The sequence below is a fragment of the Pinus tabuliformis genome, chromosome 8 (genome assembly GCF_031772625.1).
Source record: "Pinus tabuliformis cultivar Carrire ecotype Pingquan chromosome 8, CPIR1, whole genome shotgun sequence".
Lineage (NCBI taxonomy): Eukaryota > Viridiplantae > Streptophyta > Pinopsida > Pinales > Pinaceae > Pinus > Pinus tabuliformis.
Window position 1 is genome coordinate 1235164957 of NC_142294.1, and position 18500 is coordinate 1235183456.

Below are 18500 nucleotides of genomic sequence, written 5' to 3' on the forward strand. Positions count from 1 at the left end.
AGATGGCCAAAAACCAACAAACTTGCAAATCAAAGCATGGTCTCTCATATAGCATCTATAGTCTTCGAGTTTATTATTTGGTATTACGTACCTTGGTCTCTTCTGTGCTCTAGGTAAGCATCTGCCTCCGATTTTTTGCTTGACATAGGTTCCCCAACACTAGCGCATCTCCGCTATTCTCCTTCTGAGCCCCTTGCAGTCCGCTCCCACTTGCTTCGCCTGCTATTACATTCTTAAAGGAGGGGATCTCTCCCCTCCCCTGTTTTCCTTCCATGGGTTCCTTCAGTCCCGGCTATCTTTATTTCACCCTTCCTTCGTATTTTAACCTCGCAAAGATTATTTCCTGCTCCCGCTTAACCCTTCTGCTATTTCCCCGTCGCCCGCTCCCATCCGACTCAGGCTCTGAAAACCCTAGGCTTTCAAACCCTAACCCGCACTTTCTCCTCTCATCGCTCTCTACTTCTCCTCCATTATAATTTAGATACATTTTAAATTATTTAACATATTTAAGATAATTTTACTATATTAAATTATTTAATATATCTAAAATTATGGAATATTCTATAATTTGTATAAAGTTTAAATTATTTAATATATTTAAGATAATTTTAAAATATTTAAAGTAAATTATAGATGAAACAGTTTTAACTATACAATTTTAAATATTATTATATTTTTTTGTTATGTAAACTGAATAATTATATTTTCACAAATTATATTTAAACATATTCAATTTAATTATTTAGAAATATTTTTGGTAGATAAGTACACATGGGGATTTGAACTAGTTACCAATCACAAGCACTGCGTTAACAATACACCCATTCACCATCAATCCAAAACCACATGAGCTAATAATATATTTTATTAATTTTAATATATTTTTTAAATTAATGACCATAATTTGAATAAAAGAGTTTAATATACTTCTAATAATATACGTTAATTTTAATAGTTTTTAAAATTAATTACTCTAACAAAATATTTGTATATTACTCTACTAAAACATTTAATATATCCAAAATTATATAATAATTTATAATTTGTATAAAGTTTAAATTATTTAATATATTTAAGATATTTTTAAAAGATCTAGTGTAATTTAGAGATGAAATAGTTTTCCACCTAAATCCAACTTTATAATTTTAAGTAATATTCTTTTTCGTTATTATATAAAATGTATTTTTTGAATGCATAAATAAATTTGAAGTCAATTTTTTAAAAATATTTCTCTAATTTTAATTAAAGTTGAGGAAAAAAATACTTTTCCTCTATAATTTAACCAAGTCATAAAAAATACATAATACATATATTATGAAAAGATTAATATATATTATGAAAAGATTAGAATGAGATAAAACCTTAGTGTGACTTCAGATGTAAATATTTACTTATTAGATTTTTAGGACAAAGTTTTCTTAGGTAACAATCTCTAGGTCTCCTCAGAAGTAGGCCCAAATCTAATTATGCATTGCTGTGACATGTAATTAACAAGTTAAGATCACATACAATTAGATGACTAGATAACCAACTCCAGCCAATAAAATTTTGGTATTTAAAATCCATTTGGAGTAGTGATACTCATATAATTAAATAACTAAATCTATATTATATCAGCACATTTAAAATACTCTCGCATGAAATATATGAAAACTACGCACTGCAATAATATGTCTGAAACACCTTGGAAAAACTCAAACGGAAATAAAAGTGAATTAATATTCATGGATATGGATAGTAATTAATTACAACTGTTTCCGATATCTCTGTACATGATCACGCTGGTTTTAAACTCCTTCGGCTTAACATTTTTATTCATGGACATGGATATGGATATGCGTTTGAAAATCTATATTAAGTAGTTGAAACTATTTGCAAGAATAATTGCATAAAATCAGTGTATTTATTTATATCTAAAAAAAATCAGTGACATGGTTATTATATTGCTAAAAAAATCAGTGAAATAGTTATTATATTGCTAAAATTTTGCGATAACGTTGTAGTGTGTAAAAGTTATAATAAGATTTTCAATTTATCTTTTTAATTGGAGAAATAATTTTTTTTAAATATAAGTATTTATTTTTCAAAATTAAATATTATAATTTATATAAGTAAATGTTAAACTAATAATGATTCTATATTGATTATAAATTTTTAAATATTTAAAAAAGTTGACTTATAATAATTCAATAACTGAATTTACTTATTCAATTATATTTCATACTCATTAGGCATCCTTATTCTTTCAGACCCATTCACTCCTCAATGAGTAACCCAACAACACATTTTCTGGCCTTTTGTGGATGGGTGGCTGTTGTTTTAATGCTTCAATGCCTGCACATGGCCAGTGCAACACGCCTAGAACGCCAGAATTATCACACTGTCTCGGCTGAATACTTCAAATGGAAAGAGCCACAGGGAGCTGTCGAATGCCCAGGTTCACCTGCAGGTCAGCTGTTTGGTTGTTTGGTTTTTTTATTTTTTTTCTTCTCACAGTATTTCATACTTAATTATGTGATGAGCAGGCTGCATAAATAATTTAGAGCTTGCATTTGACTTCATCCAATGATTTTCATGACCAATTTCCTTTCATATCTACTCTTTAGATCTGAATGAATAGCTTGTTTTGATTTAAGGGTTTAATCTCAAGAGTATTTAGGAAAATTGATCCAGTGATTTTTCAATAAGGAAATGCTTTGAACTTGTAATTTTCAAATAAAGAAATACTTTAACGAGAAGATGTCAAGCAATTTAACTCATTTTTGACATTAATATTATATTGATTTAGAAAATGTTTTTAAAATAAAATTTTTATCAATTTAATCAACCTTACTAAAACGAGACCAATTCACTTAACCCTATATACTAATACCAATATACTAATACCAATAGGTCAGATAGACTAATTTAGTCTCAATAAACATTAACCACTATCATCAACAACAAACCACTTATAAAATTTTATGCAGTATTCCTATGTTGTAGTTTTATGTCGTATTTATATGTTGTAGGAAAAGAAAAATATATAATCAGATTTTTGTGTACAGGTGAGGAAGCGCTAATGCCAGGAGTGAATATAAGACTGGATCATATTCACGGGGCCTGCTCACCCCTCAAGCCCACGAACTCGAGCCCATGGATACCCTTGGTGTCTCAGATTTTCGAAGGAGACAATGCTCGTTTGAATATGATTATGGGCAGGTCAAAAAACGGCAGCACTTATTCTCCCCAGAGCGATGTTCCTATTGTAATAGTAGGGATTGGCACACCACCAACGAGACGGTTGCTGGTAATTAATACGGCCAACGATATGTCATGGATACAATGCAAGGATTGTACACACTGTTATTCGCAGGTAGATCCCATATTCAATCGCAATGCGTCATCTTCTTTTAAACGCATTACCTGTACTTCGGACGCCTGTATTCATTCCCAGCATAATCCGATCCCCTGCGATGATAACGAGTTATGCGCTTATCAAGTCACTTACTCGGATCTATCGACAAGCATTGGAGACTACAGCAATGACACCTTGACTCTGGGTTCGGATTCTTTCGAGGGCTTCGCCTTTGGATGCGGGCATATCAATGCAGGGAGCTTTAGTGGGACGTCTGGGCTTTTAGGATTGGGGCGGGGTCCAACTGGGTTTCCTAACCAGACAATAAGCAAATTTGCCGGCCAATTCTCTTACTGCCTTCCGGATTTCCTATCCTCCAATTCAACGGGCTCGCTCAGCTTCGGTGAGAGTTCGATTCCTGCCACTGCCGCTTTCACCCCTCTCCTCACAGATCCGGATTTTCCTCAAAGTTGTATTTTGATATTGGTTCATTTTTTATGTTTAATGGAAGGAAAGCTATATAATATGGACTAATTTTTTTAGATGGACTAAATAGTTTTGAGAGATAAAAAAAGGGAATATAGTGTTAAGGCAGAGTGAGTGAATTTTTTTATTTATAAGTATTTCAATAGAATATAGATTTATGATGATTTGTTTTAATATAATTATTTGTATTTAGTATTAGAAAAAATAAAATAAAAATAGTATGGTTATCAAAAGTTAGATAAAGTGTTAACATAATTTTGATACATTTCTAAAATAAAATTGGATACTCTTTTATTGATGGGTAAAAGTAAATATTAAAATTCATGCGAAGGGTAGTTTAAAACTAAAATTGTCATTAAAAAATTCCATGATGGGCAGAGGGACCCATCAAATTTAACCCCTGATTTCCCCCAACCTCCATGTACGGTATTGGGCTAATGAATTGTAAAGTTAAATTCCACCTGTTTCTGAAAAAGACAACAGTCGCTGAATAAACAGACCAGATGCTTAGGTGAAGGTGATGTCAAATGGACGTAAGTTGAGAAAAAGCTTTGTTACTAAAATGGATGGAGTTTAGTGGTTTTTAGTGTGAATTTTTGGAAGTTTTTCTGGTGAGTTTTTCCGGTTTAATTCCTTTAAAATCCAGTAGGAATTTATTGAAATCATAAGTTTTATGGGTAATCCCTGCACAATCGAAGTGCCTTAGGAGTTTTCAAGGGTGTTGAATCCATATGTATACACTCAAAAAAACCAATTTAAATAACACAAATGAAGATTTTGATTTAAAATCATTGGTGCTCCAATTCTTATAAGAGCACCAAGTTGGTTGAATTTATTTTTATTTTTGGTAGAGGAATGAAGGGAGCAGGGGAATGGTAGGAGCTAGGGTTTACAGAAATAAATCAAGTGTTGGACACCATGGAGGGGCATAAGGGGGAGAGCGCCACTCCCTCCTACATTCAGGCAGTTTCCAGCCCCAACAAGAAATCGCTAGAGGTTGAAAAAGGTTTTTCAGGAGGAGGGAAACTAGACAATGAAGACACACAGAAGCAAAATAATAGGAGGGAGGAAGACAAAAGAGAAAAAGGAGAAGAGAACAAGAATCAGAAAGCTAAAACAAAAAACAAGATGGTCCATGTAAGCCTAAGGCCGACATCATACCGAGAGTGGTGTTAAGTGATCCAGCGCTGCAGACGCATAGGGATCACATGACGACTTACACAATCATTTGTAAATTTATGGGGTTATGGCCAACGAAGAAATTGCTACAGGCATGGATTAAATATCATTGGAAACCTAAAGGGGATATAGACCTACACCTTGGATCAAAGGGTTTCTTCACTGTAGTCTTCACTAACATTGAGGATAAAGATAGGGTGTTTGAAGGAGGGCCCTACTTCTATGCAGCTACAGGCCTCTATATGTGGCATTGGATAATGAATTTTGCCTTGGAGCACAAAACTTTCACCTCAGTCCTAATTTGGGTACAACTCTACTCCTTACCACTAGATTACTGGCAACCAGAATCTTTATCAGCAATAGGGAATAAACTAGGGCATTTTGTTAAAATATCTGAGGCAACAAGAAGAGGAAATTACACTTCCTTTGCCCATATATGTGTGGAGATGGATCTCTTTGGAGCTCTACCAAGTGAAGTGATCTGGGATGTTTTTTATGAAGAATGGGTACAAGCAGTGGATTATGAACATGTTCCTTTCAGATGTTGTAAGTGCCATGAACATGGGCATCTATTCAGGGAATGCCCTCTCAACAATACAGAGAGCAAAAGTAAAGTTACAATAAAGAAAGAAACTGATAGATTTCGCAAGGTGGGAAACAGAGATAAAGGAGGGAAAAGGTTAAAAAAAACCACAACGAGGAAAAGCAAACAAGAAAGAAGAGGTACAAGATATTAGAAGAAGAAGAGGAGTTAGCAAAGTCAAATCAGGCCATGGAGGACAACCCAAGGGAGAAGGACAAGGAAGAAAATATGGAGGAGACACAGGATATTAACTAACAAAAGGAGACTATGATGAGCAACATGGAACTTGAAATGGACCAAGAAATTACCCCGAGTGAGGTGGAAACGGAGGATCATGAATTACAGGATATTCTCAAAAGAGAACATCTAGATCTGGAAAAATTCCTAAAATAGGTTACCATGGCAAGTATGGATTCATTACCTCAAGAGGAGTTTAATAGAGTGCATCAACATTTTCTATGGGGAACTCAAGCAAAAGGGTTGGGAAGTAAAAGAAACCTCAAGAGATAGGGAAACGAAGGGGTGAAAACGTTAAAAACCACATCAAGACTCGCTCCCAGAAACCCAAGAAGGAAAAGGAGAAGAAAAAAACAAAACGAGTTACTGATAGAATGTGGAAACCTCATGATAGACTCAGGTAAGATGAAAGATCTAACCAGGTAGTCTTTTATAAATCTTTCTTAATGAAGCTCACATATTGGGATATTAGAGCTCTAGGAAGTAAAAGGAAACAAAGGAATCTTAACAATACAATGAAAGAGGAAACTCGAGATATGTTTTTAATCCAGGAAACTAAATGTTAAATCCAAAAAATAAGAGAAATACATAGAAAATGGCTTAATGGATATGAATTTATAGAATTCAAATCAGATAAAATAGCAAGAGGTATTCTCACACTTTGGAACCCTCAAAGAATAGGCATAGTGGATGCTGAAGCATCTAGGAATTATTTATCAATGGTTATTCAACCTTTGCGAGACAGGGAAATTTATTTAATCACAAATGTTTATGGTCCACAGAAGCTTGATGACAAACTCAGACTGCTTACTTCTATAGAGGATCTAAGAGATAGACATTCAGGAATACCATGGATTCTGGGAGGGCACTTTAACATGATAAAGTCCCTGTCAGAAAAAAACGGTGGGGCCAAAACTCTAGGAAGAGACTCTATAGCATTTCAGAATTTTGTAAACAACATGGATCTAGCTGACACAGATACAAGTAATGGCCTCTTTACCTGGAACAACAAAAGAGGAGGAGAGTCTCAAGTAGCCTCAATACTAGACAAACTCATTATCTCATAGGACCTTATGCTCAAAGGCCTTGATGAGACAGCTATGATTGTCCCCTTTGGTGGCTCAGACCATTGGCCTATTCAACTTGAGGTGACTAGCATAGGAACCCCAAAAAATAGACCTTTTCAGTTTGAAAATATCTGGCTCACCTATCCAGACTTTATTAGCAACATTGAAAAATGGTGGAAAGAACATTTGCAGATCCAGGGGACAAGAATGTTTCTTTTACACAAAAGATTGAAACATATCAAACTCAAGCTCAAAGATTGGAATAAGAATGAGTTTTGCAATACTTTTGAAGCTAAAAAAGTAGTTGAAAGGAAAATGCAAGAAATTAACCAAACCCTAATCACTGATGGCTTTGATGGGGAAAGAAGTGACCAAGCTAACAAGCATCAACAGGAATGGAAGGACTTATGCAAACAACAAGAAATATTTTGGAGACAGAAATCAAGAGTACAATGGCTAAAAGAAGGGGATAGAAACACAAGGTTTTTCCACAGGTTTACATTGGAGCACAAAGTCTCACAATAGGATCTCAACGATCAAGGATTCTAGAGGCCACCATATCAATACCCACAAAGAAATAGAAGCTTTGTTGGTTCAACATTTTCAAGGCATAGCTAAGGAACCTCTCTTAGATAAATCTCAATTTATCAGGGACTTCACAAAGCACATTCCTAAGCTAGTAACAAGAGAAGATAATTATAATCTTAATAGGCTGGTGAATGAAGAGGAGGTCAATGAAGTCATCAAAGAAATGTATAATGGAAAAGCACCAGGCCTAAATGGTTTCAATGTAGATTTCTTTAAAGAATGTTGGAGTATTGTCAGGCAAGATATACTGGATGTGGTGGAGGATTCCAGGAATAATATAATAGTATTGAAGGCACTCAACACATCCTTCGTCTCCTTGATTCCTAAATAGGACAATGCTATGACACTAGATAGATTCAGAGCTATAGCTTTACACAATGTGGTGTATAAGATAATTTCCAAAATAATTTCCAATAGACTTAAACCCCTTCTTCCTACTCTGGTCTCTGTGGAGAAAATATGGTATGTGGAGAGCAGACAAATTCTCAATAATATCAATCAAGCTCATGAGGTGGTTCACTCATTGATAAGTAAAATTAAGGCATGAATGATTATACAATTAGACCTTGAAAATGCTTATGTTAAGTTAAATTGGGCCTACATTAGGAAGGTCCTCATGGCTTATGGATTTGACCACAACTGGGTGAGATGGGTAACAGCCCTGGTGACTACCTCTAGTTTTTTAATTCTGGTGAATGGTTCTCCATCAAAGACCCTTAAACCTTCAAGACATCTCAGGTAGGGAGATCCTCCCTCCCCCTTTCTCTTTATTCTTATGATGGAAGGACTAGGCCAAGCCATCAAGTCCACTAAAGAAGCAGGTAAGATCTAGGGTCTCAAACTATCTGGGAATGGACATGCTTTAACCCATCAACAATTTGTAGATGATACTGTGCTATAGGGCATCCCCACGGCCATGGAAGCACTAGCTTACAGACAAATCCTGTGTGACTTTGATATGGTGGCGGGTACATAGGTAAACCTTTCAAAATCAAAGATTTTATTTTTCAATACTAACATTGTTATTCATGGAAATATTTCTAGAATTCTTGGCTTTCAAAGAGATATTCTTTCGTACAAATATTTGGGAGTACCGCTCACAGACAAACCTATGAACAAGACAGTTTGGGAGCCTGTGATTAATAAGCTATAGGACAAGACTCGAAAATGGACAATAGATCTTTGAACTTAGCGGGAAGACTGGTGCTTACAAATGTTGTCCTTCAATCTGTTCCCATCTTCATGTTTTCAGCCCTTCCACCTCCAAAAGGAGTTATGCAACAATGTAGAAATATCCAAAGAGATTTTCTCTGGGGCAAGGGGGAAGAAAAGAAGAAATCAGCCTTAGTAGCCTAGGAAAAGATATGCAAACCTAAAACACAAGGAGGTTTAAGATTGGATGATCTTAAAGTGCTAAACAAAGTTTTGGGGGCAAAATTATGGTGGAGATGGATAAAAGATTCAGATGCTCCTTGGGCACAAATTTGGAACCAGAAATATGCAAGTAATTGGCAAGACGAGGACCATATAAGAATGTATGGAATCATAAAAGGCTCCCACATTTGGAACAAATCTTGGGAGAATGGAGACATAGTTCGGAAAAATAGTTTCTGGGAAATTAGAGCTCGAGACTTGGCTTGGTTTTGGGATCATAAATGGCAACATGAACCTAATATGTTAAGAGAAGACTTTGCAGATCTCAAGCATGATACTGACACGAAAGGGTTAATCTGAGTAAATGAATTTTAGGGTCAGGTAAATGGCAGAGGAAAATGGAGAACTTGGAAGGAAATGGATTACAAGGATAATGGCCCCTTGAAAGCATAGGCTGAGGCTGTAACAACCATACTGGATCAAAGAAAGATCCTGATTTCAACGGATTTTGACCATATAAGATGGGGCAATAACAATGAAGGCACCTTTAATCTTAAAGAGGCAAAACGCATAGCCCTTGAGCTTGATTCTACAAAACCGGATGGGGTTTGGAAGAATAATTGGAAGAACAAGGGATGGATGAAAACCAAAATATTCATGTGGCTTGTGCATCATAAGATAATTCTGACGTAGGAGAACATTCGGAAAATGGGTGTTTATGGCCCATCCAGATGCCAGCTATGTGATTCACAAGAAGAAACTATGGAGCACCTTCTCAACCTCTGCATATTTACTTCCACGTTGTGGGATGGGATTGCCTCAATATTCAGACAAACAGATAGGGACAGAGGAAGCATAACCAATACCCTAAGGAATTGGAGGAGAAAGTTCTTTGATTATGAAACGGTAAACAAAGCTTGGTTTTTAAATCCTAGCTTCCTAATTTGGGATATCTGGAAGGAATGCAACCATATAATTTTCAAAAATAAAAAGAGTTCCTCCTAGAGTATCATGGAACAAATTTTAAAACAGCTCAAGGAGACAATTGGAACTTTAATCAAAACACCCCCTAAGAACCTCCCTTCAAATGTTGATGTGCAGATATTACTTCTCAGGTCATGAGCAGTTGGTGCTTTTCCCAACGCACCTAGAAATGGCCATATCTCTGGCCTTTTCTACCCTGGGTTTTTTGTATTTTATGTAGTCTTTTATACAGAGAAATGAAAAGAAGGTTCGACTCTTGCTTAAGAAAAAAAAGAAGATTTCACCTCAATTTATTTATTTTATTATTATTATTATTATTATTGTTGTTGTTGTTGTTGTTGTTGTTGTTGTTGTTGTTGTTGTTGTTATTATTATTATTATTATTATTAATTTTTTTTTTCAGATTACAACACCTAAAAATCCACAAAGACACACCAAAGGCAACTCTAAATAGAATAGAATCCAAAGAGCCAAAGAGCCAAATGGAATTGATATATAGCCGCATACATTAAATTAAATGGTGGAAAAAAAATAATGATATGTAAGTGAGTTTTAAATGATGAGGCATTGCTAATATCCTAAAATTAAATATTTTTAATTATACATATGTATTTTTGTATTTTTTAACATATTGACCCTACAATAAAAAATGGTTAAAAAAAAGATAATAAAAGATTTAACACACACACACACACACACATATATATATATATCTATATATATAATTGAAAGCATCACTTAAGAATTTTGAAAGCATCAATTTTATAAATGAATTATTTATAGATATAATTTAATGGATGTATAAAAAAATTACAAAATATTTAAATAGTCTAATGGAAATAGAGAATATAAGTGAAGTAGTGGTAAATTTATGAGCATAAAATCTAAACTTATTTAAAATTAACAGAGAATAAAATTAGTATAATATTTTATTAATAGTCAATCTATAATGATATTAATGATTTTTTTTAATCATGAGGAGTTAATAACAATAGATATTGTAAAATTATAACTAGTTGTCATGGGCGTGGCCTCTGGAAGCTACACTGCTGATGCAGGAGCATCCGACTAAAAACGTGACAGCTGGAAATGGTTTTTTATTTTTGCTGGAAAGAAAGAAAAACATTTTGAATTTTGTTTTATTTTTGTTTTACTTAAATTAAGGCTGACATAGCCATTTTCCTTTAAAAATTAAGCAAGCAAGTAAAATAGGATTAGTTAAGAGTATGTTTAAAGAAACTGAAAGGTAACTAAGGAACAGTTCCTCAACTGTAAGAAATTGCTAGTAAGGCATTAAAAAGAAAAAAACTAGATCCTCATGAGGGAGGCTGCCATCCAGAGAGAAGAAAGGACATAGAATTTAAAATTACAATTTTTTCTTCAATATCTATGAAAGCAAATGAATCTAGAACCTGTCATTAAGGAAGCAAGACAATTTCTCCTTTTCCTATCCATTAATGTTTCACACATTGTGTTAAAGAGAAATAGTGAAATAATTCATTAAGAGGCTGAATGACATCAACAAAAATCTCGTGACTGAAGGCATCTCGGACCAGGAACCAGACAAAGGCAAAACCATAAAAGACATAATATCCTTCCTCAACAAAAAAACTAGGTACATTTACATTCAACATTCAAGCACACCTATGCATTCGTTATATTTCCAAATTTAACAGTTCATTAGACATTTATATAACCAAAAATAGTAGAGTGTTTCGAAACTCATGAACACTAAAGAAACAACAATTTCCAGGCCAAGACTAGTCAAACAACGAGGGTGGGAAAACCCACGAAACCATACAAACATTTTGAGAAAGTGAAACCCCAAGGTTTATACCCAAATAAGGATAGTGCATGTAAAGAAAAGAAAAACCACAATACAACCATGAAGGGATCCTACCCTATTTTTCCCCAAGCTTGCAAAGACTCCCAAGGATGAGGCCGTGGAGTAGTGTTCTCTAGGCATGACCTGTACACCACCACAAAAAAAATGCGGGCAGTTAGGAAATCAATATGGAAAACAAAACAAAAGGACATTGAGCAGATAAACGAAGGGAGGAGTAGGGATTTATTTGGAAAAGGCATAACTCTAAGCCAGAGCACGAGAACTGAGTCCCTTGCCAGAGGGTTTCTCCCAATAGGAATGCCATAGGAGAAGTTTACATGCTCACCAAGGAACTAGAGCGTTAGAGAGATCGAAATGAGATACAGAAATGAAATTGGAAAAAAAAATTACCTGAAGCAGTGTTCGTTGAGCCGCCCACCATAGTAGCAAGGAAAGAACCTGTCGTTACACAGAGCTAGATTAACATGAAAACCAACAGCAAAAAAAATCATCATGAGTAGAGTAGAGACAAAGCCTAAGCCGGGTAACAACGAAAAAAAATGAAATAACTTGCAGATTGAAATTCGACTTGAAACCTCCAAGAACCAGCAAAATAAACCACCACAAGGAACAAGCGAAGACACAATGCTAACAAACTGCCACGAGGAACAAGTGAAGGCACAATGCTAAGAACCCACCATAAGGAACAAGCGCAGGCATAGTGCTAACAAACCACCACAAGAAACAAGCAAAGGCACAATGCACCCACAAAGCTGAGCCAGACCAATGACGAATACAAGAACGAACTCCTAATTTACCTCGGCAGGTGTAAAATGACAACATTTGTGAAACCAAGGCCAATACAAAGGGCACGCTGAAACAATCAAGTGCATTAAAACCTGACATCAAAACCCTATATTGTTTATTCAAAAAATCGAAAAGAGTTAAATGGTCATTGATACGTGCCCCTCCTCGATATTGCCACCAAATTCCTGTATCAGAGGAAGTTAGTTCCTTTCTCTTAGTAAAGATGGAGGTATGAAGAAGGGGTCGAGGTAAAGTCATCAAAAGAGTAGCAGATGAAGGGCTATGAGAAGAGATTACGACTTTAACTACATGTTTGGTAGCAGTGGAAGCAAGAAAGCATAGAGATCCAGAAGGTGGGGATCACAATGAGGAGGAAAACGCAGCCACGATGGATGGGTCAGATGAAGAGGGACCAGAGATTAAACTATTGAGTTCAGTTTTGTTGGCTAGTAGCAAGCTAAGACCAGAGCTTTCTAATTATGATGGCAGTTTGTCCACAGAGGCATTGTTAGACTAGATAAGTGAGCTAGATAAATATTTTGAATATGAAGAAATCAGCGAAGACAAGAAGATCAGGTTTGCTATCACCAAGTTGAAGGGACATGCAGCACTCTGGTGGGACAGTGTGCAAGGACAAAGGATAAGATTGAACAAACCATTGATTAAAAATCATAAGATTGAACAAACCATTGATTAAAAATGGGACATGATGATTGCTAGGATAAAGAGCAAGTTTTTGCCTAAAGATACCAAATTTCCCTTTATAGGCAAATACAAAACCTAAGAAAACGAATGATGATTGTAAAGGAATATACTGAAGAATTTTATAAAGTAAACTTGAGAGCTAGCTATGTTGAAGATACCCCTGAAAAAAAAAAAAAAAAAAAAAAAAAAAAAAAAACAAGGTTTGTAAATGGTCTACAAATTGAGATCCTAGATGAAATTAGTATTCTTTCCCCTAAGACCATAGAGGAAGCCTATCAGAGTGCTTTGAAGGTGGAGGAAAAGATTGCCAGGAAACAGAATGCCTCAAGAGGACTGGTTCTTGAAGAAGTAGGACATAGTCCTTTGGCAGAGGTAGACCTGCCAACAAGAATGAAGAGGGCAGTAGTTCGAAAACTTCGGGACAAACTAAAGGGGAAGGTAACACTAGAGGAGGAAGGTCATACCAGCAAGAAGAAGTAATGAAAGAGGTAGAGGAAATTCCTATCAGTGTTACAAGTGTCACAAGTGGGGACATAGGTCCTTTGACTGTCATGAAAATGATCAAACTGGATAGAGGGGAGCATATTTTGCTTAGCCCGATGAAGCAGAGGAACCACCACAGGAGGTGGAAAATATGACTGAAACTGGGGAAGCCTTGGTGTTGAACAAGGTATTATTGAAACCAGCTAATGAAGTAGCTGATCAGACATAGAGGAAAGAATTGTTCCAGAATGTGTGCAAGTTGCATGGAAATGCTGCAAATTAATCGTAGACAATGGAAGTACTGATAATCTAGTAGCTATTGAAATGGTGGGGAAATTGGGTTTGAAGAGGTTGGAGCACCAAACTCCATATAGGGTGTCTTGGTTGTAGAAAGGTCACCAACTGTTGGTCGGTGAGCAGTGCAAAGTAGAGTTTCATATTCGCAAGTACAAGGACAAGGTGACTTGTGAGATGATTGCGATGGGTGTGTGCCATATTCTGTTGGGCAGACTATGGCAGTATGATAGGAAGGTCGTCCATGATGGGTAAACAAATTGCTACAAGTTTGTTAAAGATGGAATAAAGCATACGCTAGTGCCCATGAAGGAAGAGGATGTCGCAGAGATCAGTGGAACAAAAGCATTACTGTTAGGTGGGAAAGAGTTTTTCCAAAAGATGGAGGATAATAAGGTAAAATATGTAGTTGGGCAAATGCCAAAACTAGTATTGATCCATACTGAAATCACTGACTTACCTAAAGAGATATAGGACATGATGTAGGAATTTAGAGATATTGTGGTAGATGATATACCAGACAAATTACCACCAAAGCGGAGCATTAGTCACCATATTGATTTCATTCCAGGAGCCAGTTTTCCAAACAAATCTGCTTATCGGATGAGTCCGAAGGACAATGAAGAAATCCGAAAGTAGGTGCAGGAGTTGTTGGATAAAGGACTGATTCAGGAAAGTAAGCCCTTGTGCGGTTTGATTGTTTTAGCTCCCAAGAAAGTAGGTGAGTGGCAGATATGCACTGGTTCCTGGGTAGTTAACAAGATCACTATCATGTATAGGTTTCCTTTACCTCAGATGGATGATATGATGGATTGTTTGGGTGGAGCAGCATACTTTTCAAAGATATACTTGAAAATTAGTTACCACCAAATCAGGATTTGAGAAGGTGACGAGTGGAAGACAACTTCCAAGACTAATGAAGGCTTATATGAATGGCTGGTTATGCCATTTGGACTAAGAAATGCCCCCCAACATGTTCATGCATTTTATGAACGAGATGCTTGATCTAGGTGGATATTGGTGACCACCCACCAAGTCCACTTAGACCCCCACCATTGTTCCTTTCAACTTTTCAGTTTCCTTAATTGTAGCACAATTTCCTAATTTTAGCATTTTGCGAGGTCTTGAACTTCCGGAGCTATTTTGAGGCCCTAAACGACATCTTTTGGGAAAACTGGGAGCAACATGGGTTCATGGTCTAATGTTGCTCTTGCCAGAGTTGTACTTCTCATATAGATCTTTCTAACGAGATATTGTACATGTCAAATGGAGATCGTATGCCAAAGTTATGACCTTCGGAAGTTGATGTACCAATTTACCCAAACGAGGCCCACAGTTTGGTGTTTCATCTTCTAGGGTTAGGTTTTTGGATGTTTATGGTTTCCCATTGTTTCTCACCAATAAATAGGCCTTCGAGCCTCATTGTAACACAATTTAGAGGCATGTAGCCTCCACATCTCTTCTCAAAGATAAGCTACCATCGCCCTAGCTGGTTTATTTCCATTACTATTTTTTAGCGTATTTCAGTATTTTACATTAATGAAATGAAATATTATTTCCACTACATATCTGTGTTTATGGTTATCTTTGTAATCTTTTACGTTCCTGTTTAAATCCAAATCAGTGGTATCAGAGCGGTCTGCTTTTTCTCTGTTTCTCTTTGCATGTCCCCAACGAGGTCGGGATATAAGGAGTTAGGTCTTTAACTGGTCGAACGTTTGCAAGAGCAGGCTCACAAATCCCAGCGACCTCCCATGGTGGATGAGAAGAAAGATGAGGGGGTAGCAGATCCTATCAAAATCTTGCTCGAAGAAGCCCTCGAGCAACAAAGGAATACGATGATGGACAACTTTGCCCAGATCCTTCAGCGGCTACCCAGAAGCGACACATCAGCTTCTAGCAGCTACTCTAGAAATGCCACACCCTTTAAGGTACAAGTTAATTTTTAAATCCCCATATTCGAGGGTCAGATAGACGCAATTATTGTAGGTAAATGGTTAAATATGCTAGAGGGTTATTTTTCTTTTCATGAATTTTCGACTCGGGAAAAGATTGTTTTTTCTCTTATCAGAGCAGCCCCCCATGTCAAGGACTGGTGGGAAACCTACTCCGAGCAAAAGGATGAAAATACCGACTCACTATTTTCAGCCGCACCCACCTAGAATTCATTCCGGGATGCCATCAAGGAGCAGTACTACCCTGTTGGAAGCTATGAGGATCAATACATAAAGTGGACCATGCTGCGGCAAGGAAGGGACCAAGACGTGCCGAAGTTTACCAATATTTTCCATACCCCTCACACAAAGTTGGGTATCAAGGATTTAGAGCAACATTTGATACTCAAATACCACGGTTGTATGCACAAGTACATCCAGGAAGAAATAGAATTCTTGAACATCTCCTCGCTCGACACAACATACCGATATGCTGTCAAGGTTCAGCAGAAGTTTAAACAGAAGAAGCGAGACTTTGGATCTGCGAATCTAAAGCAAGGGAAATGTGCCCCTAAACCACAGAACAAAGGACAAAGCCAAGGTGGGGCAGCTAAAGACAACTCACCAAAGATAACAGGAAAGAACAGTGCCGCGAAGCTGAAAAAGGACATGAGAAAATGGTGTGAGTTCGATAAGAGCTCCACTCATAACACAAGTGAGTGTTGGGCCAAGCAGTCACTAGTGGCTGAGCTAAAGTTTTAAGAATCAGATGCATGTTCCAATTCTGAGTCATAACCCACCAAGGGGAATGACAAAGGGAAGAAGATTATCGATGTGGATCCCAATGCCAGCATTGCCACCACGAAGATCCAGAAGGAGGAACCCGAAGATCCAGAGAAGGAGGAGTGTCTCTTCCACTCCCAGATGTGGGTAAAGGGATCCCCACTGTAGTTCATTTTTACAGCGGGAGATAAAAGAACATCATTTTGGCAGAGGTCATGAAGCAGCTGGGCTTACCGACCACAACACATCCACAACTGTACACCATCGGGTGGCTTCGTTGAGGACGGGATCTTCACGTGAGCCAGTAGTGTCACCTTCCATACAACATCAAGCCCTTCACGGATGAGGTAATGTATGACATTGCTCCCCTTGATGTTTGTGATGTATTAATAGGAGAACCATACTTTTGGAAGCAACATGTTGTGTATGAATCAAGACCTTCTATTGTTATTATTACTTTGGGAATTAAGTTGTACAAGATACCGGAGGTAGCACCGCCTACCACCATCTCTTTGGTTAGTGCAAAACAATGTAGTAAGCTCATTTCCAAAACCGGGAAATCTATTTTCCTGATGATATGCCCTCAAGGAAAGAAGAAGATGGTGGCCACGACCTCCAGACATGGCCCCTTCGCACGACAACTACAGATGGACAAGGTCATGGAGGAGTACGAGGACATATTCAACCCACTCACAGGGGTTCCTCTGTACTGTCAGGTCAAGCACTCCATCGACCTAACCCTAGGCGCGCCACTGCCCAATGGATCAATCTATTAGTTTTCTATTCTAGAGAACGATGAAATCAAGAGGTATATTCAGGAGCTGCTATAGAAAGGTCACATCCGTTCGAGTTCAGAAGGATGGGACTTGGAGACTCTGTATTGACTATCGGGCACTGAACAAGATCACTATCTATAATAGGTACTTGATCCCATGGATTGATGACCTCCTCGACCAACTGAAGGGGGAAAAATATTTCAGAAAGATTGATTGGAAGTCAGGATATCACCAAGTACCAATTGAACCCTCCAATGTGTGGAAGACTACCTTCAAAGCCAAGGAGGACCTTTTCAAATGGTTGGTTATGACTTTTGGATTGACAAATGCTCCTGGAACATTCATGAGGCTAATGGATGACATCTTGCGGCCATTTGCCAACTCATTTGTAGTGGCATACTTGAATGACATCTTCATCTTCAGCCAGAGTTGGGAAGAGCACCTCCACCACATCCGAAAGGTTCTCCAAACACTGCGGCAACACAAGTTATGTGCCAATTTGGAGAAATGCACTTTTGGCATGACCTAGGTTCAGTATTTGGGATACATTATTGATGAAGAGGGGGTGCATATGGATCCAACTAATACCTAAGTCATTTGGGATTATCCCCTCCGTCCACTCTAACAAAGATCCGCAGCTTTCTAGGTCTTGCCAACTTCTACCATAGGTTTGTGTTAGGATTTTCTCATATCACTTGGCCATTGAGTCAGCTCACCAAAGGAGGAGTGAAATCAAAATTATTCTAGTCTGAATCTAAAAAAAGGCATTCGCAGAGTGGAAAGATCACCTCTGCTCCACACCAATGCTCGCATTTCCAGACTGGCAACAACCATTTGAGGTTGATACAAATGCCTCTAATTATGCTATTGGGGTAGTCCTTACTGAAAATGGGAATCTAGCTGCATATCACACTGAGACACTTTCATAAATAGTTTGGAAGTATCCCACTTATGACAAAGAGATGTATTCCATTGTGCAGGCCCGCAGACAATGGAAACATTACATTTTGGGGAAGGAAATGGTCATCCACACAAACCACCAACCCCTCTAGCTCATA

At 37.2% G+C, this 18500-nt stretch overlaps 1 protein-coding gene across 1 annotated transcript; it reads left to right on the forward strand.

The window, feature by feature from the left end:
* Window positions 1-2340: 2340 nt before the first annotated feature.
* LOC149239863 (aspartyl protease family protein At5g10770-like) lies at window positions 2341-12984 on the forward strand. The gene is made up of 3 exons (XM_089369992.1): window positions 2341-2449; window positions 3048-3809; window positions 12791-12984. Exons 1-3 carry the CDS (start codon window positions 2341-2343, stop codon window positions 12982-12984), a joined length of 1065 nt encoding a protein of 354 aa, XP_089226118.1.
* Window positions 12985-18500: the final 5516 nt, after the last annotated feature.